We start from the raw sequence: 21,176 nt of genomic DNA on the forward strand, positions 1-21,176 counted from the left end.
CAAAAACCCTCTTAACTAGATGAGTACAACCAACTAACCAATCAACCCCCTAGTGCCCCATATCAAGTATCTCAATCTTAGTGCGATTAATCATTCTCACATTCCAAATGCATTACAATGAGTATAACAAATTGGATTGTTCAAATTTCTTCATATATATAGTCTTAAATTTTAGGTTTTTCATTGTTAGTTGGGTGTATCTTCTCGATTCCTCTTCACATTTTAGGTCATTTCCCCTTTAAAGGATTTATAATGTCATGAAGTGAAGAAGGCTCAAGAAGTGTCCAAATTTTAAAAAATAAAGTAACAAGTGTTTACAAAAAATAAAAGACTTTCATATGTGCATATTTTGAGTGCATATCAAGAAGATGCTAATAATGTGGGCAAAACAAAATAGAATGACTAAGTTTTACATTGATATATCTTTGCAATTGGCTTGGAATGTACAAATGCTATATTAGAGACAAATTACTCTTCTCTAGATTCACATGAAGTCCTTTCATTGGAGTTGAAATGACCATGGAGGATAATTCATATGTGAAAATAAGAGTGTCCTAGGTTTGATCTCCGTGTCTACAATAATAGGTGGAGAAAGGGACAAAGGACTATTAATTTAGCTTTTTCAAGAAGGTAATTGGATTATTTTCCTACAAGTGAAATTTTGCTTGTTAAGGACTTTTATTTGGTTGTCTGTGTAGTTCATGCTGCAAAGCAAGTTGAGGTAGTCTTCAACAATGAGGTCATAAATAAGATCAAATATCACTACGATTAGGATTACAATTTAATTAGATGTCTCTCAACACTTTTTACATAAATTCTTTAAAATATAGGTATGCTAGTGAGCATAAGAAAAATATGAATAAGAGGATTATATAAAATATGTAAATATATGAATAAGGCAACAAGTAAATATAGAAACATGTCTAATAAATAGATAAACGATATAAAACCAAAGACACTTTACTCAATAAATGCAAAATTAAAAAAAAAGACATTATAAATATAATAAAAAATACGAAAGACTTAAATAATATCGATTATTAAAGTAAACAACGTTTGGATTTGATTGTGTGCAAGTTTTTAATCATCAACGAATCACACTTTGTGATCCATCATCAACATCAATTAATTCAATGATTACTACTTAATAAACAAAATATAATTTTAAATTTAGATGATTTTATTTATTCCATTTTTTCATTAATTTAGAATGGGGAGAAGAGCTTTTGGGCTTATTTCTTCTTCTTAATTTAGAAAGTGACTTGCATGCTTTTTTCATTTTGTCACTTAAGCCAAACAGCTATAAATTAATTCCAGCCATTTTTTCGCCTACACAAATACCGTGTTTGTTCCTAAAACAGAACCGTATATATGTCGAATTTAACCACCCACTACTTAACATACGCACATAGTTAAATAGCAAAACAGATGGCCAAACGTTACGTGGACAATTAAATTTACAACCCCCCCCCCAAAAAAAAAGAAGCGGATGTTCACGATATTATTCGGAGGGTATCTTCACTGTAAAATAGAAATAGTTTTTCTACCTCTGATCTATATTTGCATAAGGAGAAAGGGAAGATTTTTCTGTTTTTGTCGTTTTCATTCCTAATCAGAACAGATCAACACAGAGAGGGAAGATAAAAAAAGAATTTTGATTGGAAAGCCTGAGTGAGAAGGGTATAGGGTTTTGAAGGGGATGAGCGTTGCCATGGCCGTTTCTCCATCGTCTTCTTCACTGGAGGCTGCGGCCACAAAACAGCAGCAGGAGATGTCGGGAGTTGAACCAGGGACCTCTCAGTCACAACCACAGGTACACACGATGCCAACGCCACCGCAGGCGAGTAATAGCAATGATAATAGCAATAACAATAGCAACAGCAACAGCAACAACAATAATGTCTTTGCGGCGGCTGCCACGCCACCACCTCCTGGTTTACCACCGTACACCGCTTCACAAATTCCGCCACCACAGGTGGCACCTGTTTCATTCTATAGGCCGGTGGTTCAAACCCCGCCGCCGCCACTGCATCCACCGGGTGTGTCCTCTGGACATGCCCTGCAGCAGCAGCAGACGCCAAACCCTAATTCTAATCTAGGGTTTGGACAGCAGGCGCCGAGTGGTAACACTAATTTAGGGTTTGGACAGCAGGCGCCGAGTGTTAACACTAATGTAGGGTTTGGACAGCAGGCGCCAGGTCCTAATTCGAACATGAGCACTAATCCTAATCTAGGGTTCGGGCAGCAGCCTGCTTCCACAATTACGCCTCCGGCTGTTCGTCCGCCAGGATTGTTTCCCGTATCGGCACCGCAGTACCAGCAGCCTCGGCCGTTCGGTCATCCGCCTAATGGTTTCAGCAGTGCGCCCATGCCGCTGCCCGGGCCACCAGGCGCGCCTTCTGTCCAGCAGCCGCAGATGATGAATCCTGCAGGTAATTATTTCAGTCTGAGATTGTAGAAAAAGTTTCTGGAATAGGCATTTGGTTATTATTTTTAAAATTTGGATCGCACTCTTTGACAAATATGTGTCGTTGGGCCATGTTTAGTTCCTTTTGTTATTGTAGTACTTACCATGTGTATACATTCCAAATTCTATCCGAGTTTTTTAGAAATGGCCTCTGGAAACACATTCGAATAGTTTTCCAGATTTATTGATGTTTGTGATCACACGATACGATGAATATATAATGTCCAGGCTTTCCAAATTCAATCCAAGGTTTCAGTGTAAAAAGTTTCTTGAAAGACCTACGAGTGATTTTCTATATATGTAGACGAGTAAGATTACACTACAGAATGAATATGTGATGTCCAGGCATTCCTAGTTTTGTAGTATTTAAGTTGTATTCGCAATGGAAATTATTAAGGTGAATATCTGAATTCAAGTTTGTAGTTTGTTCCTTTTCAACGTGTAGTGTGCCTTGAAATGTTGGTAAGTTATAACATGAAACAGTTGTATAAAGAACTTATCTCATTATCTAGATTTACATGACTTACAGTGAAAAGGTTTCTGAAAAAGACATGTGATGAAGATGTGATTGTATGCATTCCTAATTGTGCCTGATTTTAATAATAAAACTTAAAGGCTTGTAGGAAATGTGTTGTGCACGCATTCCTATTTCTAGATGACAATTTTGTAGATAAAGCTTTTTGAATAGACCTGTCATTATTTTTCTGAAATTGTCATTCTGGTTGCACACCCCCCTTTGGGTCCTAAATCTTAATCAATCAATTATGGTGGAATGGAAACCCCTTATCTATATTTCAATGTACCTCCTTTTGGGTCCCAAATCCAAATCAATCAATTATTGTGGAAACCCCTTATCTATATTTCAATGTGCAAGAAAGTTGGCCATATGTACTGCAAAAGTGGGAGACATGGCCATTCTCCCATTCACTTCACCCATATCCTATAGTTATTGGTGGGGCTCCTGCTTGTGCTCCCCGATGAATTGATGGTTAGAGTCGAGAAAAAGGTCTGGGAGTTAGGATTACCGGGAACGAATGGAAGACTGAAATGGAGAGAAAAACCCCAGTTTAGTCTTTCTTGTTGGTATGTGGTAGCAACCACTTTTACCATTATGCCAAGGTGAGTGGGTTTTTAATCTTGTAAGTTTGTAATGTGTAAGCATTACTACCCATCTTGCAGGCTTCACAACTTTTTATGGCTTGAGACCTGTCTCAATAAATTGAGACAGCCGAGTCATATAGTGTTAATATTTCAATCCTATTGTGTGATTCCTGAGAATGAGCAATGATAAATTCTGTCAGAATGAGAAGTCCCTTTATTTTGTGATGTGGTAGGATTTATTTTGATTGCATTTTGATATGTTTTGGCATTACACAATTTGTGTTTCATAATGCCATGAACATGTGGAGTGGTAAAGTGAACCTTTTCAGTAATTTATTGTGCTGGATATTCATTTATGAGAATTTTGTGCTTTTTCATTTCATTTTTATTAGCATATATGGTAAGTTTGAAATGGTCAAGATTAAGGATTGCTTGTCTGAATTCTCTTTACTAGAATATTCTATGGACGTACTGGCAATTTTGTATGCGATTTATGAATAGTTTGCAATTTACTTATCCAATGTAAGAACTTATGATTTTTTGTAAGATTCTAAAAGATTAAATTTTTTGAAAGTAGTATTGTTTAGCAAACTGGTAGAAATATGTGGAATTAATGAATAAATAAAGGGCATTATATGCCTAAAAAAGGAAGAAGAGATCAGCAGTCCTCTAGGTTAGTTGGGATGGATGAACCAGTGCAATACAATCCGATGACAGGATGTTTTCTCCTACAGCATCTGATTTTTATGGTGAGAGCTTGGAAAGAGCGCTATTGAAGCTGGTTAAAGATCCTTCTCCAACACCTTTTGTGGTATGCATTAAATTCTCCACATGTAGCTGTAGTAGTCATTAAAACAGCACTTTGTCTGCTGTAGTAGTATTTTCCTGCAATACTTTCTGCACTGTCTTCTTTAGAGTGGTAAAACAGTTATTCAAGCTTGTTGGGCATTTGAATTTCCCTATGGTTTTAAGTTTGACAATTTTCCAAGGAAGAATGAATGGTCGTGCCAGCAACACTATCAGTATGCTCATGCCTGCAATGTGTGAAAGCAAGCCCATGTAATAGGTTCCTTTCTTCTAGATATTAAGAACAGTGTCACATGGAAGGGACTTACTTCGTTTGAACAACAGTGGATCATCTTTAGCGAGCAAGTAATAAGGTATTGGTGTTGTTGGTTTATTTTTTGTTTCTGCTGTGATATCGAGAAATGATTTTTGCGCTTTTAGGTGAGCTAGTAGCTAAGTCTTGTTACCTTCCTGGTGAGGTTCTCCCTGTCTCCAGAGTTTTAAATATTCATTTTTAGGACTTGGTGTTCAGAAGCTTTAACTCATGCGAAATTATAAGGTAAGAAAAATGGTCTAATATTTTGTTTGAGTTACTAATGTTTTGTTTGTATCAAGTATTTGGTATATTTTAATTTTGACTGTTTTCTTTTCTAGTAAGTTTTTTCATGCTAATGTGGTTCTGTAGCAATGAGGCCTGCAGTGAATGTGGAGGTTCATTTCTCTCCTGTCTACACTTTTTTCTGGATAAGCAATAAATTTCATAACTTCGTTGTGGTATAACTACATGTGTTACTGGTTCTCATATATTGTCTGTGCAGTGCTGGGATCTGCACCTGCAGGCATGCCCAGGTATTCTGCTCCATATCCCCCTTTGGTGCGGCCTACGTTTGCACCACGTCCACCTGGAGGTATGGGCGTGATGCCTCTGCCGCGACCTCCCATGCAAGGAGCTCGTGCTATGCCACAAGTCCTGAAGTATCCTCTTCCAGTCTCGGGCACAGATCCTTTGAAAGGCGCTTTACCTTTACTCGCAACTGCAGAGAAACCACAAACAACAGTTTATGTTGGAAAGATTGCACCAAGTGTGGAAAATGATTTTTTATTGTCTCTGCTTGAGGTGATTTCTGTTGATAGTAATGTCTGATCTGCATATTTGCACTTAATTGTTAGTTTACTTATTAGTGTCATTGTCTTTGGTGACGCAGTTATGTGGGACGATCAAAAGCTGGAAGCGTGCTCAAGATCCAACAAATGGTACCCCAAAAGGATTTGGCTTTTGTGAATTTGAGTCTGCGGAAGGGGTGCTTCGTGCCTTACGCCTTTTGAACAAGTTTTGTCTTGAGGGACAAGAATTAGTGGTATGATCTTCATTTTCTTGATTTGCAGTAAACTAAGTGAAATATGTGTTTTGTTTGTACTTTGGAATTTTGCTTGTGGAAAACTCCTCTTATGCAATCAAATTGTGATAACAAAGTTAAGTTTTATTTATTTTTAATTACCTAAGGATGTAAATTGGGTTTTCCAATATATTGTAATATGCAAGAGAAAGGTTTTGCAATGTGGGAGTAGCACTTATGTTTGATGATTTGTCAAGTTGTATTTAAACTGATTATCCCGTTCTGGTACTAAAATGGAAATAAAACCATTTTTTTTTCATTGCATATTTTCTTTCTTCTTTTCTACAGAAATATTTCTAATCAAATTAAGCAAGGCAGTGCTAGTGGATTTCATAGATGCTCTGCTGATTGGTTTTAGGCACTTCACTTTTCAAGTTATATTATTATGTGATAATTCTAACTTTTACATAATTAACAGTAAATAAAGAAATAATCTCTTACGATAGAAGCATTAGACAGGAACAAATGTGGTTAACTGTATATAATTGGCACTTGGTGCCTTGGCTGTGCCTTGTCAAATGGGCATGGCGTTGTAGGCATATAGGGGATGGGTTCAGATTTTGCAAAGGACACGTCCCTGGGGAGCATACGATATAACATACTCAGGAAAATCATTTTTATTTCAGGTGAACTACCTGAAATGTGGTTTTGGAATGGAAATAGATGAACACAGTTAGATAGAAGCAAATAATAAAAAAAGGAGATACTTTTCTCTAAACTTGAAAACAATTATTGAATGTTATTTCAAGTTTCAAGTAAATCCTTCAGATCATTTGGTGTTTTGATTGGACAATGTCTTTGTTTCAGTTGTAATGTTGAAAAGAAAATATGAAATTTATGTCAAGTTGTAGAAAACCCTATTGTGTGGAATACTTTGTTGTAAAATTTGTCGAAAACCCTTCTATCCTCAAAATATGTCAAAAATGGGTTTACCTGCAATTACATGTGATCTGGGCATTTGAGTTTTAAAATTTTCATGATTATGCAGATTTCCTTAAAAATTGATTTTCAAGTGACTGAGGAGGATGTCTGTTTGTGTGTGAGAAAATAGGGAAACATTCCAAATGTCTCTTTAGAAGAAGAAACAGGAGTAAAATTGTATAATAAAACCTGAAGCATATACATAATAAAATGCAAACACTTATGAGTCTCCACATTCCTACTTTCTTTATAAATTGCTTTATTAATAATCATATACATAATAAAATGCTTACACTTATGAGTCTCCACATTCCTACTTTCTTTATAAATTGCTTTATTAATAGTAGGTCAATGTATAGAGTCAGTGAAATGTGGCAATGATCCTATGGTCATCAATATATGTTACCTTTCTAGACCCATTACAAAATTTACATGGAAGCTTACCATGTAGAAAGATTGTGGAATCCATCAAAAGAATGGTGCTTAAATATAGTATTTGAGCAATTAAAATAAAACAAAAGTGAGCATTACAATTTGTGAGTCATATATAAGGAATAAAGTAGCAACTATAAATCTGGATATTAATAAATTACAAAAAATGCAATGCTCTATTGTATAGGGGCACATAATAATTTAATATTGTGAAAAAATATTATTTAATCACGAAAGGGAAGGGTTGGATAGTTTTTGAATCTTAATTTACTTGTTGAATCCTGACCAGCCCTGCAGTAAGTGGCAGGAACTGAACCACAACTATTTGCAACAAGTGAGATAAAGTAGTTTGTGGACACCCTGATTGTTGGGGTATGGTTCAACATTAGTATTGGGTTGGCATTCAACTGAATTTGGCCAAATCTGAATTGAAAAATATTAATTTACTTATAGTTTCAAATGTGTAAGAGTATCTACTTGTGCAGGACTCACCTACAGCATCTCTAGGTGCCATGGATACGCTGATAGGACTTTTAGACACGTCTGTCTGATTTGATGTCATGTCATTGTTTTTTCATATATACTTACGTCTGCCATTCTGAACTCCCATCTAAACTTTCAACAATGACTAACAGTGCCCTTTGTATACAAAATTAAGGCAAGAGATTTCTGCCTCAAAATATTCCCTGTTTTTTTTCAGATCCATTTGTATCTTGTTAAGGGTATGCATGAATTTCACATCAGCTGCAGTCTTACAATATCACTATTGATATTATTCCCTTGACATATCTAATTTAGTATTGTCATTATTGCTTTGGCATATCTCATTTGACTAGTGTCATTATTACAGAATTGCTTTGGCATCCTTTTTGTTTATTTTAGTTTTTCATTTAATAAGTATTATTTTGAAAAATATTATTTCTTTTGTTCTCTAAATCTGCTGCAATAGAAAAGAAACTGCAGCAGATAGTTTCTTTTCTCATGTCTTTTGAACTCATTGTACGGTATGGCCATTTTAGCTGGTTCTTGTTGAGGTTCTGGATAGCTTGGATGCAATTTTCCTCTGCTTGATGCAATCTTTCATCAAAATTGGAAAAGAATCTTCTGTATTTATATAATCTTATGCAGAATTTAATTAAGATTGTAATTCAATTATCAGTCCTCATTCCTTGGTTGCTGATTTTTTCTATCTAGTACTTGTAGTCACTCTAGTGCACTGAAACTTGATATAAATCTTGGATTATTCCTTGTGGCTCTTCTTCATGCTTGCCATTCCATAACAGCTGCAGGATACATGCAAAAAATATGTCAAACTTTCTCTGATACCACTGCAAGGTGGCAGGAAACTTGCTTCGATAGCACAGTTCTGGACTGGATTTGGATTCTGGAACCCTGTGGACAACACACTAAATTGTTGGAACTTAGATGTGTTATAGGTTAATGCTATTTTAAGCAAAAATCAGGTTATGAACGAATATCTAATGAAAGGGAATGTGTCATATATGGTAAGAAAGGACACAGATGGGGATGGGAACGATGGTGATACCATGCCAGGTAATCAAGAAACATGAAGGACTATAACTGTGCTAAGACCTTTTCACTAAATGAAAAAAGTTGCCATTTGGTGAAGTGGATGTTGAAGAGACTGTTGAGAAGCCAAGAGAACCAACATTAAGCAACTTAGCACAACCTAGCTTAACTTGAAATATTTGTGCAGGGGTAAAAAGGTATGGCATGTGAAGATTGTGGATGTTTGATTACGAAGGAATGTCTAATTTGTAAACGGTAGTTGATAAAGAGTTGTAATTACCAAATGCTAATGACAAAGAACAATGGTAAGTTTATACACAGAAGTAACTTGAACAGGAGTAATATAAGTGTTTCAACATCAACTGTGTTATCAAACTGTGGCAAAAAACTGAAGTAGGAATCACAAAAATATATTGGGAAGAATATTCCAAAAACTGGTTTGTAAAAGAACAGTTGGGGGAGAGATGCTCGATTGCTCTACTAAAAATTACCAAGGTTCTTTAAGAGAAACAATTGCTTCATTATATCTTTGCTGATCCATCCAAGGGTGATATTGTACAATATTAAGAATTTGATGAAGTGGAAGGTGATGAGCTGTTGAGAAGATGAACGATGGTTGATTATGAAGCAATTTAAAATTTATAAATAGCAGTTGCTAAAGAAGCACAATTGCCAAATGTGAATGATAAAGCTTGTGCAGATTAAAGAACAATGCTAATTTTTTCCACGAGAGCAACATGTGCAGAAGCAATGAAGTAATAGTATCAACTGTGTTGTTAAATTTGTGCCAAGATAAGTAAGAATTACAGAAATAAGATGAGAAGAATATCCCATGAAATAAATTGAAAAAAAACAGTTGGAGAAGAGATATTGGAGCCACTATAGAAACATTAGCAAGTTATTTTTCACGATCCATCCAAAGATGATATTGAACATCTTAAAAATTTGCTCTAACTGAGCTCTAACTGAGTATAGACGTTCTCACATTGTGCACTGGTTTAAAGATGGTGATTGTTCATGAATTGGAGGAAGCCAAGCACATGCCAAACACTCCATATCAGATTTGCATAAAATTAAAATTGGTCTGTTAAATGAAAATATGCTATGGTGGAACATATTATACTCCTGCAGCCTATTAATGTTTGAGTATGTGGTATATGCAATTGATCCAAATAGCTAACAACGAGTATATATCGCAGTTAATATTGCTGTTGGATGCTGATGGAATGTATATTATTTACATTTGCTGTTTATGTGGGTATGAGCATGGTGTTTGTTGAAAATTTATCAGTGGTTGAGATCACAAAATTGAAGGTGGGAACTGAATCCCCTGTAGTACAAGGCTTTACAAAGAATGCAGAATCTTTTCACTTAGAAGTAATTGCTGTAGGCCAAGTAAGAGGGTATAATATGACCAACAAATGCTACAACTTTCTATACAGAGATCAAAAGTTAAAACAGTAAGAACAATATGATGGAGTAAACAAGAAATTGAAGATATATTGCGAAACAAATTCCTCTCCATGCTTATTCAGAATGCATTTTTTGGAGGAGTGATTAAACTGTTATTTCAGAAATTGATAATGCCTGTTAAGAAGTAAGAATATATGTGGTTCAGATGATCTTTACCTTTGAGTGTCTAAAAGTATGTAGACTGCTTGGGGGACCAGAGGTTAGTCCGGTATCTATAGCACATACATTGTTTTAAGATGAAAATATGTACTCCTTAAGTGACATTGGTGTATATTAGCATTGCTTAGTCTTCCAGACAGCCAGATGCTCCTTTTGAATTTCTCTCTTTGCTTATTTGAGCATTTGCATGCTGTGAATACTTTTTTAGTTGTACCATCTCAGAAAAGAAATTCTCTCTGGAACACTTAAATATTCAGTTAGTGGTTTTATCTAAATCAAAATGGAGAGGCACACTTCTCTAAATAGTATTTCTTCCTCTGTTCAATAATTGTATGAATTAAACTATTTAATGTCTCAGATCTCATTATTATAACATCCCAGTATGCCTGAGCTTCAAGTCCTTAATTCTTGTTGACAATAATGCTTTTAAGCTGATAGGTCAGATGTATTAGAATTGAAGCCCATGCTATAATACTTACTATTTAAAAACTACTTAAAATGACTCTTATTGAAGACACTCTTGACATATGTCTGGATATGCTATGCAACTGAGCTCCAATGGTGGTTACTAATTTATTTGCTTTCATTTTATCTGCTTTCAAAATTTTTCAAGGTCAGTGGCTAACTTCTGTTCAAAAGTTTTAGCCAATTAACTTGTAATAAGTTTTTCTATAGAATTGTCTGCCCTATGCCTAGTCTTGTAGGCCTACTTTGCAATCTAGATTTTTCTTCACTTTTTGTAATACAACAAGTTATACTATGTTTCTTCTCTATTGCTTTTTCATTCATTTTTTGTACATTTACTTCAAATGACACAGGTTTATGTGAAGTTCCTCATCCATGTCTCATGGGATATGATGTTCCTCACAGCTTTTCTTGGCCTTGTGGATTGTGTGGGTATTTTGTTTAGGTTGTTCTAGCCTAGAATTTGTCGGAAGGGATGCCCTTAAGCATGCTCTTTTCCATCTCCATACTAGCATCCTTTTTTGGTAGCACGAGAGGTGAGAACCTTATTGTACTTTCTACTTTGTCTCTCAGTCATGACTTTGTACTCATTGAATGGTTTCAAGAACATCTGATTTGTGTCTGGGTGAAAGGATGCATATTTAATAAACACCTGTCTCTTGCTAAATGAATTCCAATTTAGAGCCATGCTAAGATTATTCAGAAGTGTGATGCTTTGATGGCTATGATGTTCATACCATTAGTGCCAGAGTTTGAATTTCAAATATTTTCAAACATTCTTGTTGGTAGACGCATTCAAATGAGAAATAAAGATTGCAGTATTAGACATAATAGATTTGAAGGATCAGCACTGGCAAAATCTCACTAGAAATTAAGCATTAAGCATAATATTTGCATTGACAAAGCAAACCTGTTCTCAGAGGAAGACCATTAATGTGAAGAAGCAAATTGGAGAAGCCATTGAAATCATGCGACATGCTGACAATATCAATAGAGATAGAGGTTGGATGATCATCAACTCATGCAGACCCTTAAGTTACAACTTAAATATGTTAATTGTCAATGTCATGCCCCCAATCTAACATCAGATGAGCAACAAAGCCATAATATGAAATTGTCTTATACATGTAAGACTTCACAATTTCATTGAACATAAAACATACTGCAATTGCCCATCTTCAGTAGTCGGGGATATTGCAGGCCGGATATAATAAGGTTTGATATTTAACAGTAATTACTTGAAGAAACCGATCCTGTCCCTTTAGTGGCGGCGATCTCCTTTGGGATGAGATCAAGGATTAGTTAGAATAAATAATGATGATCTGAAGGAGTGGTTTAGTCATGAAAGGACATGCGATTGGCAGCAAAGGGACACTTCTCATTCCAATGGTCACCACCTTGAGAAAAGTCATAACCTTCCACCCCAATGAAGGATATAAGAGAACAACACCAAGCCTTCAAGGAAGGCATTGAAGAACAGCAGAAGCTTTCATATAGAGTGATCAGACCTGATCTGAACCATGGTACTCTAATCTCTTGTGGTATGCAGAAATAATTATTTAACATATGCTCATATCTATATCGGTTGTATGCAGAAATAAGTGTATGAATCCTTATATGCTAATATAACATATGCATTTAACAATATTAGATATGAGCAATCATATGATTTCCAATTTGCAACAATCGATCATGGTAGGGTGAGGAAGCGAATGCAAGGAGGGGGAGACTATGGATCCTTAACTAGGCACACCACCTCATATGAGATGGTGAAAAGGCCACATGACGCCAAGAGGGATAGGGTACCCGCTCTTGGGCCTAGGTTAGAGGGTCATTTTGGGGCACCCTATTGCAGCTTCCCCTAGGAACCCTATTTTGATCGATTGTTGGGATGAAATCAAGGGACTTTCAATCATAAGAGGGTGAGAAGGTTGGTGTGATGAAGGGGAATGGCTATGGATGCCTCACTAGGTACACCGCATCATATGAGATGGCAGAAGGCCATATGAGGCTAAGAGGGATAGGAAATCTGCTCTTGGGCCTAGGGTAGGGGATCTTTTGGGCATCTTATCATGTCTCCTTATCTCATGCCCCGTTATGGTTGTGCCCCACACAGCTGTTTAGATTTGTTATGTGTTTATGAAAATATATTCTTTTAACCCTAGTAATGGATTTATATCATGAATTATATGCTCAATGATTATCTAACTTGATTCTAGGTTTTCAAAATGGATTTATCTTATCCTTGGTTGAGAAGTATATCTCTAACTATATATTATATTCTTTTTTTCATTTGGTTTTGTGAATTTAGGGCAAAATATAAGGTGATCCAGAAAGGGGACATTACAGTCAATAGCAACATTCATGATAGACAAATAAAAAAGAAAATCAATGATAAGATAATGATTTTAACATCATTAGTTATTAAAATACTAAAATTAGTTTTTTATTTTATTTTTAGAAATAATAAATTTCTTTTTAAAAATAAATTAATAAATAAAAAAAGTCTAAACTAGAAATTATTGGCCAACCTTTCTCAAATTATAACTTATTAGCCTATCTATTGTATGTAAAGATCAATAAGGGCAATACCATAAAGATATATTAAAATTAAAGTGGCGTCCAAGGTATACAAATATAATATACTTGAAAATAGAATCAGAATTATCAAATATCATCGTCTTGTTCTTGGTCTATTTAATTGCTTGAATGCCCGTAAAGATATTGGAAGATGAAGACTGTACCAAGGTTTAATACTTGAATTTGTGACTTCTGCTGAAGAAATAATTTTTGAATATCATAATGCTTGAAGTGGATTTCACTTTGATTGTTGCTTTGCTACTTTTGTCTTTAATTTGTTCTCTTTCATGCTTTTCTGGAAGGTCATGTTCCAAAATTATTTCTTCAATCATACAGATTGGTTTTACAAATTTTGCTAGAGTAGTTCATCTGGATCATCAAATGCTAGGATGTAACTCTTTCTAGTAAGTGATAATTGTGACAAGCACTTGAAAGAGCGGAGGTGGATTGTTGAGAGTTATAGAGACAATATTTGTGGTTACTATCTTCTTTTCCACTAGATGTCCCACTCAAGCCATTTTTGGTGTATCCTGAGATTTTTGTCTTACTTCTTCTGATGTCATCTGTGTTGGAATTGTTTGTGGTTGCGCCAAAAGCTCGAATTATCGACACCTGATACAAACGCCAGATTTAACCCAACCCACAGGAGGTGGTTAAGCCATGTCAGGAGTCCCCAAGGAGGCAAGTCAACAATCTCCTCCTCAGTACTGACTGAGCCTTCAACACCCACTGAAGGGAGACTTGAACCCATGACTGAAGGCTTTGATACCAATTGTTGGAATTGTTTGCCATTGCACCAAAGCTCTAACTATCAACGCCCAATACAAATGCCAGATTTAACCTGACCCACGAGAGGTGGTTAAGCCATGTCACGAGTTGCCAAGGAGGTGCTGACCACGAAGTCAACAATCTGTGGTTGGCATACCAATGTTTGTTTTGGCATGACGATGGTGTTGTCACTGCAAGTCATAAAAAGTAAATTTATTTTGAAAGCAAGAGCAGCTACAATAGAGTTGCCAGAATCTGAGTAACAACTATCAGCAGTTGGCAATTCTGATCTTCATTTAGCATTTTAGATCTACTATTGAACCGTACAATGCTATCTTTTGGATTGTTAGCAATCATGGACACACACTTTAATCCATGGTAGAAGTCTGCCAAGTCATGGCAAAATTTCCTTTTTTATATTGAAGGTTGATTCTTTGTCTGGAGCCAAAAGAGTGAGTGTGTTTGGGTTTGTGGCCATGGTCTTGTAAGGCTTGCAAGATGTCTATGCGCTGTCCTGATGAGCAGGCTGTGTAGTATATGCCTCTATATGGATACTAATTCATTAAGCTTGCCTTAAGGAAAGCTCATTTTAATAGGATAAATTATGTTCTGATTTTACCTTTCTTAAAAACAGGAGATTGGAAAATATTATAATTTCACACTTGAGTAGGAGGTGCAACTTTTCAATCCAGCTATAAGCTATGTAGTGGCATATTTTCGTTTTTTGTATGTGCAATGTTGTTAACATTAAGGTATCTGCAATTTAATTAGCTTGAGAGCTCAATGTGATTGCTATTTATTTGTTAAATTTCTTGTCCAGACAATCTTAAGATAATCTTCTCAAATTTTGTGCACAGGGCATTTAATATCTTCACCATTTTGATTCTGTATACTTATTGCTGGTACAGTTTATACGGTCTTTCCATGCAAAATAAAGAACTGTGTTGAAATCTTGTATGCAATGTGCATACCAATGCTTTCTTACTCATATAACTTATCTGAGTCTCATGCAAAAGTTGTGTGGAATGCTAATTGCAGTTTGAACATTTTTAAAATCCGTCTTATGAAATTTTATTGGTGTAATGCTCACCATTGCTGCATAGTGAAACTTTTTGGTCGAACATTATCTATCTCGTTCATCTTATCAATATCAACTAACATTTTCTGCCATTAATTTGTTTCAGGTGTCAAATTCTTATTCCTATTCTCAACACTAGTACAATATTTCTAGATTCATTTATGCTATTGATGTAATGGTAAATTCCTTTATGATATTGAGAATTCTGTTTTAACTACTTTAGTACTTTGGTTTTGAAAAAGCTTGTATAAGGAAAGTTTCTTTGTGTTGCAACTCTATTGAACATGTAGTTTCCAAGGTAGTATGTGGTCCAGTTGAAATGTGGGGATAAGTATGTCTATTCTAAGGTTGTGTTGGTGTATAAACATAAAATCTAAAACTAAACCATTGCATGCTAAAGTCTATGACTGATTAATATGGATGATTTTGTTTTCAAGTTTACAAAATAATATATTTTTTTCTAGCACTGAAATCACTGAAGAAATTGTACCTTTGTCTTCAACATTTTTCATGCCATCAAAATGCTCTCTGCCACAGGCAACAGTGAAAGCAACTGTTAATTGGACCTTAAACATTGTTACTAAATATCAAGATCTAAGTGGAGATTATGTTAAGGAACCACTCTTCCCATTTTTTATTAATGTTCCCTCCTTGTGTACTTAATTTAAGCATAAATTTTTCTACCTGCACATTTTTTGAACTGGTTAATATAGAGATACTTAGGATTGACGTGGTTTTAGGTGGTTCCTTGTTCTATTTTTATTCTCAGTGGAGATATTATTAGTTTGTTTTTTAATTTTTGGCAAGGAATGGGGCATTCCTAGCCAATATTGTTTTGGCAGATTCTGAGGCATAACTCATGTCTTCCATTTCCCACTTCCTTGCCAAAAATTGTTTTGGCAGATTCTGAGGCATAACTCATGTCTTCCATTTCCCACTCGTAAGGGTTTGTATGCTCCTGTTTTGAGACCCTGTATTGGGACAGGAGGCAGACGTGATGCTGGAATATATTTCAGTCACTTGGCCATATATGTCCATAGAAGTGTGTTAAATTTACGATTGAATCCAAAGGTTCATGTCGTGTGATATTTGAATAATAGCTATGAGAAGCATGTTATTGCTTTACACTTTTTAAGGTTGCATTACTGGATCATAATAATGCACTTTTTCAGACAGTAATCTCATTACATATAGATAATTGATTCCATTGTATGGTTAAGCTAAGGATTGATGGTTGATCCATTCTTCTCTTATTATATTTGTGAATGTAATGTTTAATAGCATGTTATTAATAATGCATTTTAACTTAAAAAACCTATTAGCTTATTTATTTTACTGCATTTTAATTGCCAGTTAATAAAAATCTATGAGCTGCATGGATGCTTTCATCAGTGCAAAATTCGTGTCTAAGAAGTGTGTAAATTTTATGTTATTGCAGTTGAATGTTAATCAAGCAACCCGTGATTATCTAGAGCGATATGTTGAAAAGAAAACTGAAAGGGAAAAGCAAATCAAAGCCGCAGAACTTCAGGATGCTGACAAAGAGGAAGAAACTGCACCAGGAGTTGAGAAGAAAGAACCCCCAAAACCTCCACCAGTAGATAGCCAAAACAAAGACAATGGTGATTCTGAAGATCAGGATAGTGGGAAAAAGTTTGGTATTGTCAATGATGCTGATCGACAAGCTGATGAGAATGCAATGCTGAAGCTGAAAACTATGCTTGAAGAGAGGTTAGTCTGGTACATAAACATTTTTTTTAAAGCTGGTTTTAATAGTTGATTGGATTTTCACTAGTCACTAATATATCGATGTTCACAGATCAAGGCTCCGGCCCCTTCCACCGCCTCCACCCCTTCCTACGTCCACAGATGGTCCTGGAAAATCTGTTTCTGCATCTGAGGCTACTGGAAGATCCAAGGATGCAGATTCTGATGTTGAAATCATGAAGAGTGGTAGTGTATTTGGAAGGGTTCTTTGTAATTTTTATTGCCTTAATTTAGTGAAGACAGATTCACTGACTAGCTCTTTTTTGTTTCAGATGTTGCAGATGACAAAAATGAAGAAGACACAACAAGTGAAAATAAACCAACCTCTGAGCATGAAAAGCCTGAGACAAGTTCATCCGATAAAGGGAGGCGTTACGATAGAAACAGAGAGAGAGATAGAGAGAGAGATTTAAAACGTGAGAAGGAACGGGAATTGGAGAGATATGAAAGGGAGCGTGAAAGAGAGAGACTGCGTAGGGAAAGGGAACGTGAAATGAGGATACGTGAAGCAGAGCGCCTTTATGAAGAACGTGAAAGGGAATGGGAAGCCAGAGAGAGAGAGAAGGAACGGCAGAGGCAATATGAAAGAGAAAGGGAGAAGGACAGAGAGAGAGAGCGGAGGAGGGAGATCAAAGACCAGGAGGATGCCAGTGATGATGAGGATTGGAGGAAAAGGCGTCACAGAAGTAGCATTTATGAAGAAAAAAGAAAAAGAAGACAAAGAGAGAGAGAGGAAGACTTATCTGACCAATATAGAGAAGAACAAGAGATTGCAGAGGCAAAGAAGCACAAATATGAAGATACGCGGCAAGATATGGAGGACACAAAAGTATTGGTACGGGTACATTCTGATGCACATGAATCTGCAGGGATGTGTGTAGATGTAGTTAAGGGTGATCAAAAAGATAGTCCAATGGAGCAAGGTTATGGGAGTGAATCTGGCGAAGAAAATAACCAGGGTAAGTATGAAACTAAAATGTAAAGCAACGTGTTTAAGTATAATTTTATCTTTAGGTGGCTTGTTCTGTTGTACTGGAGGCTAATCTGAATATGAGTTGTACATATGTGAGTGATGCAACTGACTAAGCAGTGCCCTAAATTTTCTTTTCTTTGTCAGCCATATATCCTGCAGATCTAGTAGTTCAAAGTAATGATAAGATGGGATCATCAGATCTTGTGCAAAAATGCCTGGTTTGCCGCTTGTTTAGAACTATTTTTATAAGTCTGTTTTGTTTATATGATAATATTAGCATTCTCTTACTGATTTTTTTTTAAAATCTTTTTGGGCTTTTGAATGGAGCTTTTTCTAGAACTTTAGCATGCATACATTCACCTTTTTTTGTTGTTGTAACTAATTCAAGGTTATTGTATAGCTGAAGCAGCATCACGGAATGGAAATGCTAGTATATCAGGAGATGAAGTTGCTATGGAACAGACACTTGGCACAGAATCCAGGCAGAATAGTAGTGCACCTATTAGAAAGCTAGGCTTTGGACTTATAGGATCAGGAAAGCGAGCTGCAGTTCCATCTGTTTTTCATGAGGAGGATGATGAAGACATGCACAAAGATAAGAAGATGCGACCGTTGGTACCTATTGATTATTCTGCAGAGGAAATGCAAGCAGTGTCAGCAAATCATTCATCTGGAACAGCCTCAAATCTCGCAGCAGCAGCAGAGTTTGCAAAGCGTATCTCTACTTTGGGTAGTAAAGAGGAGCGGGTTGAGTCTGAAAGGGAAAGAAGCAGAAAACAAAGTGATAGATCAGGCCAGAAGGAAAGAGAAAGTAACCGCAGTGATGATAGGAATCGCAGCAAGGAAGAAAACAATGATAGAAGTCGAGATAGGGACAGGAATCGTGAGAAACATCATGAGAGAGAGCACAATGTGGAGAAATCAAGAGCACCGGAAAACAATAAACTTTTGGATGTGAGGCAATTAATTGACACTATTCCAAAAACCAAGGAGGAGCTATTTGCTTACAACATTGACTGGGCTATATATGACAAGGTGAGGTGTTTAGTAGCCTCACAATTGTTCCATGTATGCATTGTTTTTATTTTGGATTGTTTCTGTTTGTAAATTTTGATGCTATTTATATTTTATCATGGAGTAAAATGAGACTGATAACTTGCGTTGAATATTTAGCACAATCTACATGAGAGAATGAGACCATGGATCTCAAAGAAGATAACAGAGTTTCTAGGTGAGGAGGAACCAACACTGGTGGATTTTGTTGTTTTAAACACCAAGAAGCATGAAAGTGCAGCCCATATGCTAGAGCTTTTGGAATCAATATTGGATGATGAAGCAGAAATGTTCGTATTGAAAATGTGGAGAATGCTGATCTTTGAAATAAAAAAGGTTGAGACAGGGCTTGCTTCCAAGTCAAAGGCCTGATGAACTTCAATTTCTTTTATGTAAGTTGTTTTAGAATTTTTATTAATTGTATGTTTCATTTTTGGGCATATTCGATAGGCGGTTTTGCCACCATTCTAATTTGACTATTATATATGAATGTGACATCCTGATCCCAACTCTTCTGATCACTGATTATTGTCATGAATTGGACCAACGTGCTGTAGCAGAAAAAAAATTGAGTTATAGGTGCTGTTGAATTCACAATCCTCTTGGCATATAGTGTTTTGAGGCCATGTAATGGGTATCTTTAATGCTTCGTATGTTTGTTATAAAGCTGGTGAAATGCAAATCTTTGCCTTGAAATCAGTTTGACTGCAATTTACTTTTCTCTGATGTGGAAAGGTAAAGCAATTGTATATTCCTTTTTACATTCCATTCTCATAAACACGATATAGAACTAAGGAGTTCTTTTTTGTTCAGAATCTTAGCATTCCTCCAAAGAATGCTTCAGCATCAGATAATTACCTTGTATGCTCTCTTGCCGCTGCTGTTGCTGCTACTCAACTTACAAGCCCTCATGTTTATACCATAAATTATTTTTCACATCTCCATTTTACCAGATATTCTGGTTAGATTAGGTGCTATTGTGTTGTTTGTACTACATTTGAAAATGACTAGAAATTGTCTCTAATACATGAAGGATATGTGATGCAAAGTTGGCTATTCCAATTGACCTATTTTTTTAATATACATCTCTTTGACGGGCAAGGATTCTAAACAATGAAAGAAGGATCTGATCAGTTTGGTGGTGTTACCAAGACATGAATGTCTTCTCAAATGAATGTTGGGGATCTAAATATGTCAAATATGAACTAAAGGGATATGTTTGATGTTTCTGGCTGCTTTCTTTTTAGTTTTAGAATATCTTCTGATTCACGCATATTTGATTATATTTCTATTGTCGATCCTTTTGCTTCCATTCTGGGACGGTTGGCATAACCCTGAATGCATGTCAACATTTGGAGTGGTAAAATGGTCTCTTATGACAAATGGATTTGTTTTAATAATAGAAATAGAGCAACCCCTGTAGATTGAATAACTCTTAATATTTATAGGGTTGCTAGTCAGATTCTCATCAATGGGGTTATGATATGTTTAAGAGGATTCTTGGATTAAGGGATTTCACAATGATTGAAGTGCCTTCTTGTTATCTTTCTTACTTCTAACTATTAATGTACTTGTTAATCAACTTTCAAATCATGCTGACATATTGGCATGAAGTTGGTAGTCGATGAAGCTTTGATGATTCAACAATACTTACGAATTGCCAGATTCCTTTTGTACATTTTGAATGATAGGGAGTATCACAGAAGATGTGAATGATATGAAACCATAGCCATTGGGATAGTGTTGTAATTTGAACGTGTTATGGTTTCCCAATCCCACTTTGGGACTGCTTTTGGTTTAACTTCTCATGTTTTTCTAAGCAGCAAGTCCATGCGTCTGCACTATATAATCATCATGGTAGTTCTTGTTAATGACAGGAAAACTAAATACCTAATATCCGTGCATACTTTGATCAAAATTTGCATGAAGTTACTATGTTTGTATAATATATAAACCTACATGATAAATCCAACATAAATATTTTTGCTTATGTAATGTAATTGTCATAGCCAAGTCATATTTGACTTCTGTTGCTAACGTGGCTAAATATGTCCTGGTGCTCTTGTTCTGATGCATGACAGTTGCACAGGTCGCTCATGAATTTATATTTTGCAATGTGCTCTGCTTCAATGTTGGTGTAAAGCAAAGGATGTATTGAGAACATTAATTATACATTGGTTTTCTATTTAAACTATGATAGACGTTACATTTCATGTTCAGTGTTAA

General features: G+C 35.8%; 1 protein-coding gene across 2 annotated transcripts; it reads left to right on the top strand.

Annotated features, from left to right (window-relative positions):
- Nucleotides 1–1,431: 1,431 nt before the first annotated feature.
- LOC131034648 (RNA-binding motif protein 25) lies at nucleotides 1,432–19,342 on the top strand. Of its 2 annotated transcripts, none has more exons than XM_057966208.2 (8): nucleotides 1,432–2,432; nucleotides 5,173–5,471; nucleotides 5,560–5,712; nucleotides 16,596–16,888; nucleotides 16,977–17,110; nucleotides 17,197–17,883; nucleotides 18,298–18,932; nucleotides 19,071–19,342. In XM_057966208.2, exons 1-8 carry the CDS (start codon nucleotides 1,700–1,702, stop codon nucleotides 19,320–19,322), a joined length of 3,186 nt encoding a protein of 1,061 aa, XP_057822191.2. In that variant the 5' UTR covers nucleotides 1,432–1,699; the 3' UTR covers nucleotides 19,323–19,342. The 2 variants fall into 2 exon arrangements, with proteins under 2 accessions (XP_057822191.2, XP_057822190.2); XM_057966207.2 differs by having other exon boundaries at nucleotides 1,461–2,432; nucleotides 18,307–18,932.
- The last annotated feature ends 1,834 nt before the right edge of the window (nucleotides 19,343–21,176 follow it).

This window comes from Cryptomeria japonica, chromosome 5, assembly GCF_030272615.1.
Source record: "Cryptomeria japonica chromosome 5, Sugi_1.0, whole genome shotgun sequence".
NCBI classification, from domain to species: Eukaryota; Viridiplantae; Streptophyta; class Pinopsida; order Cupressales; family Cupressaceae; genus Cryptomeria; species Cryptomeria japonica.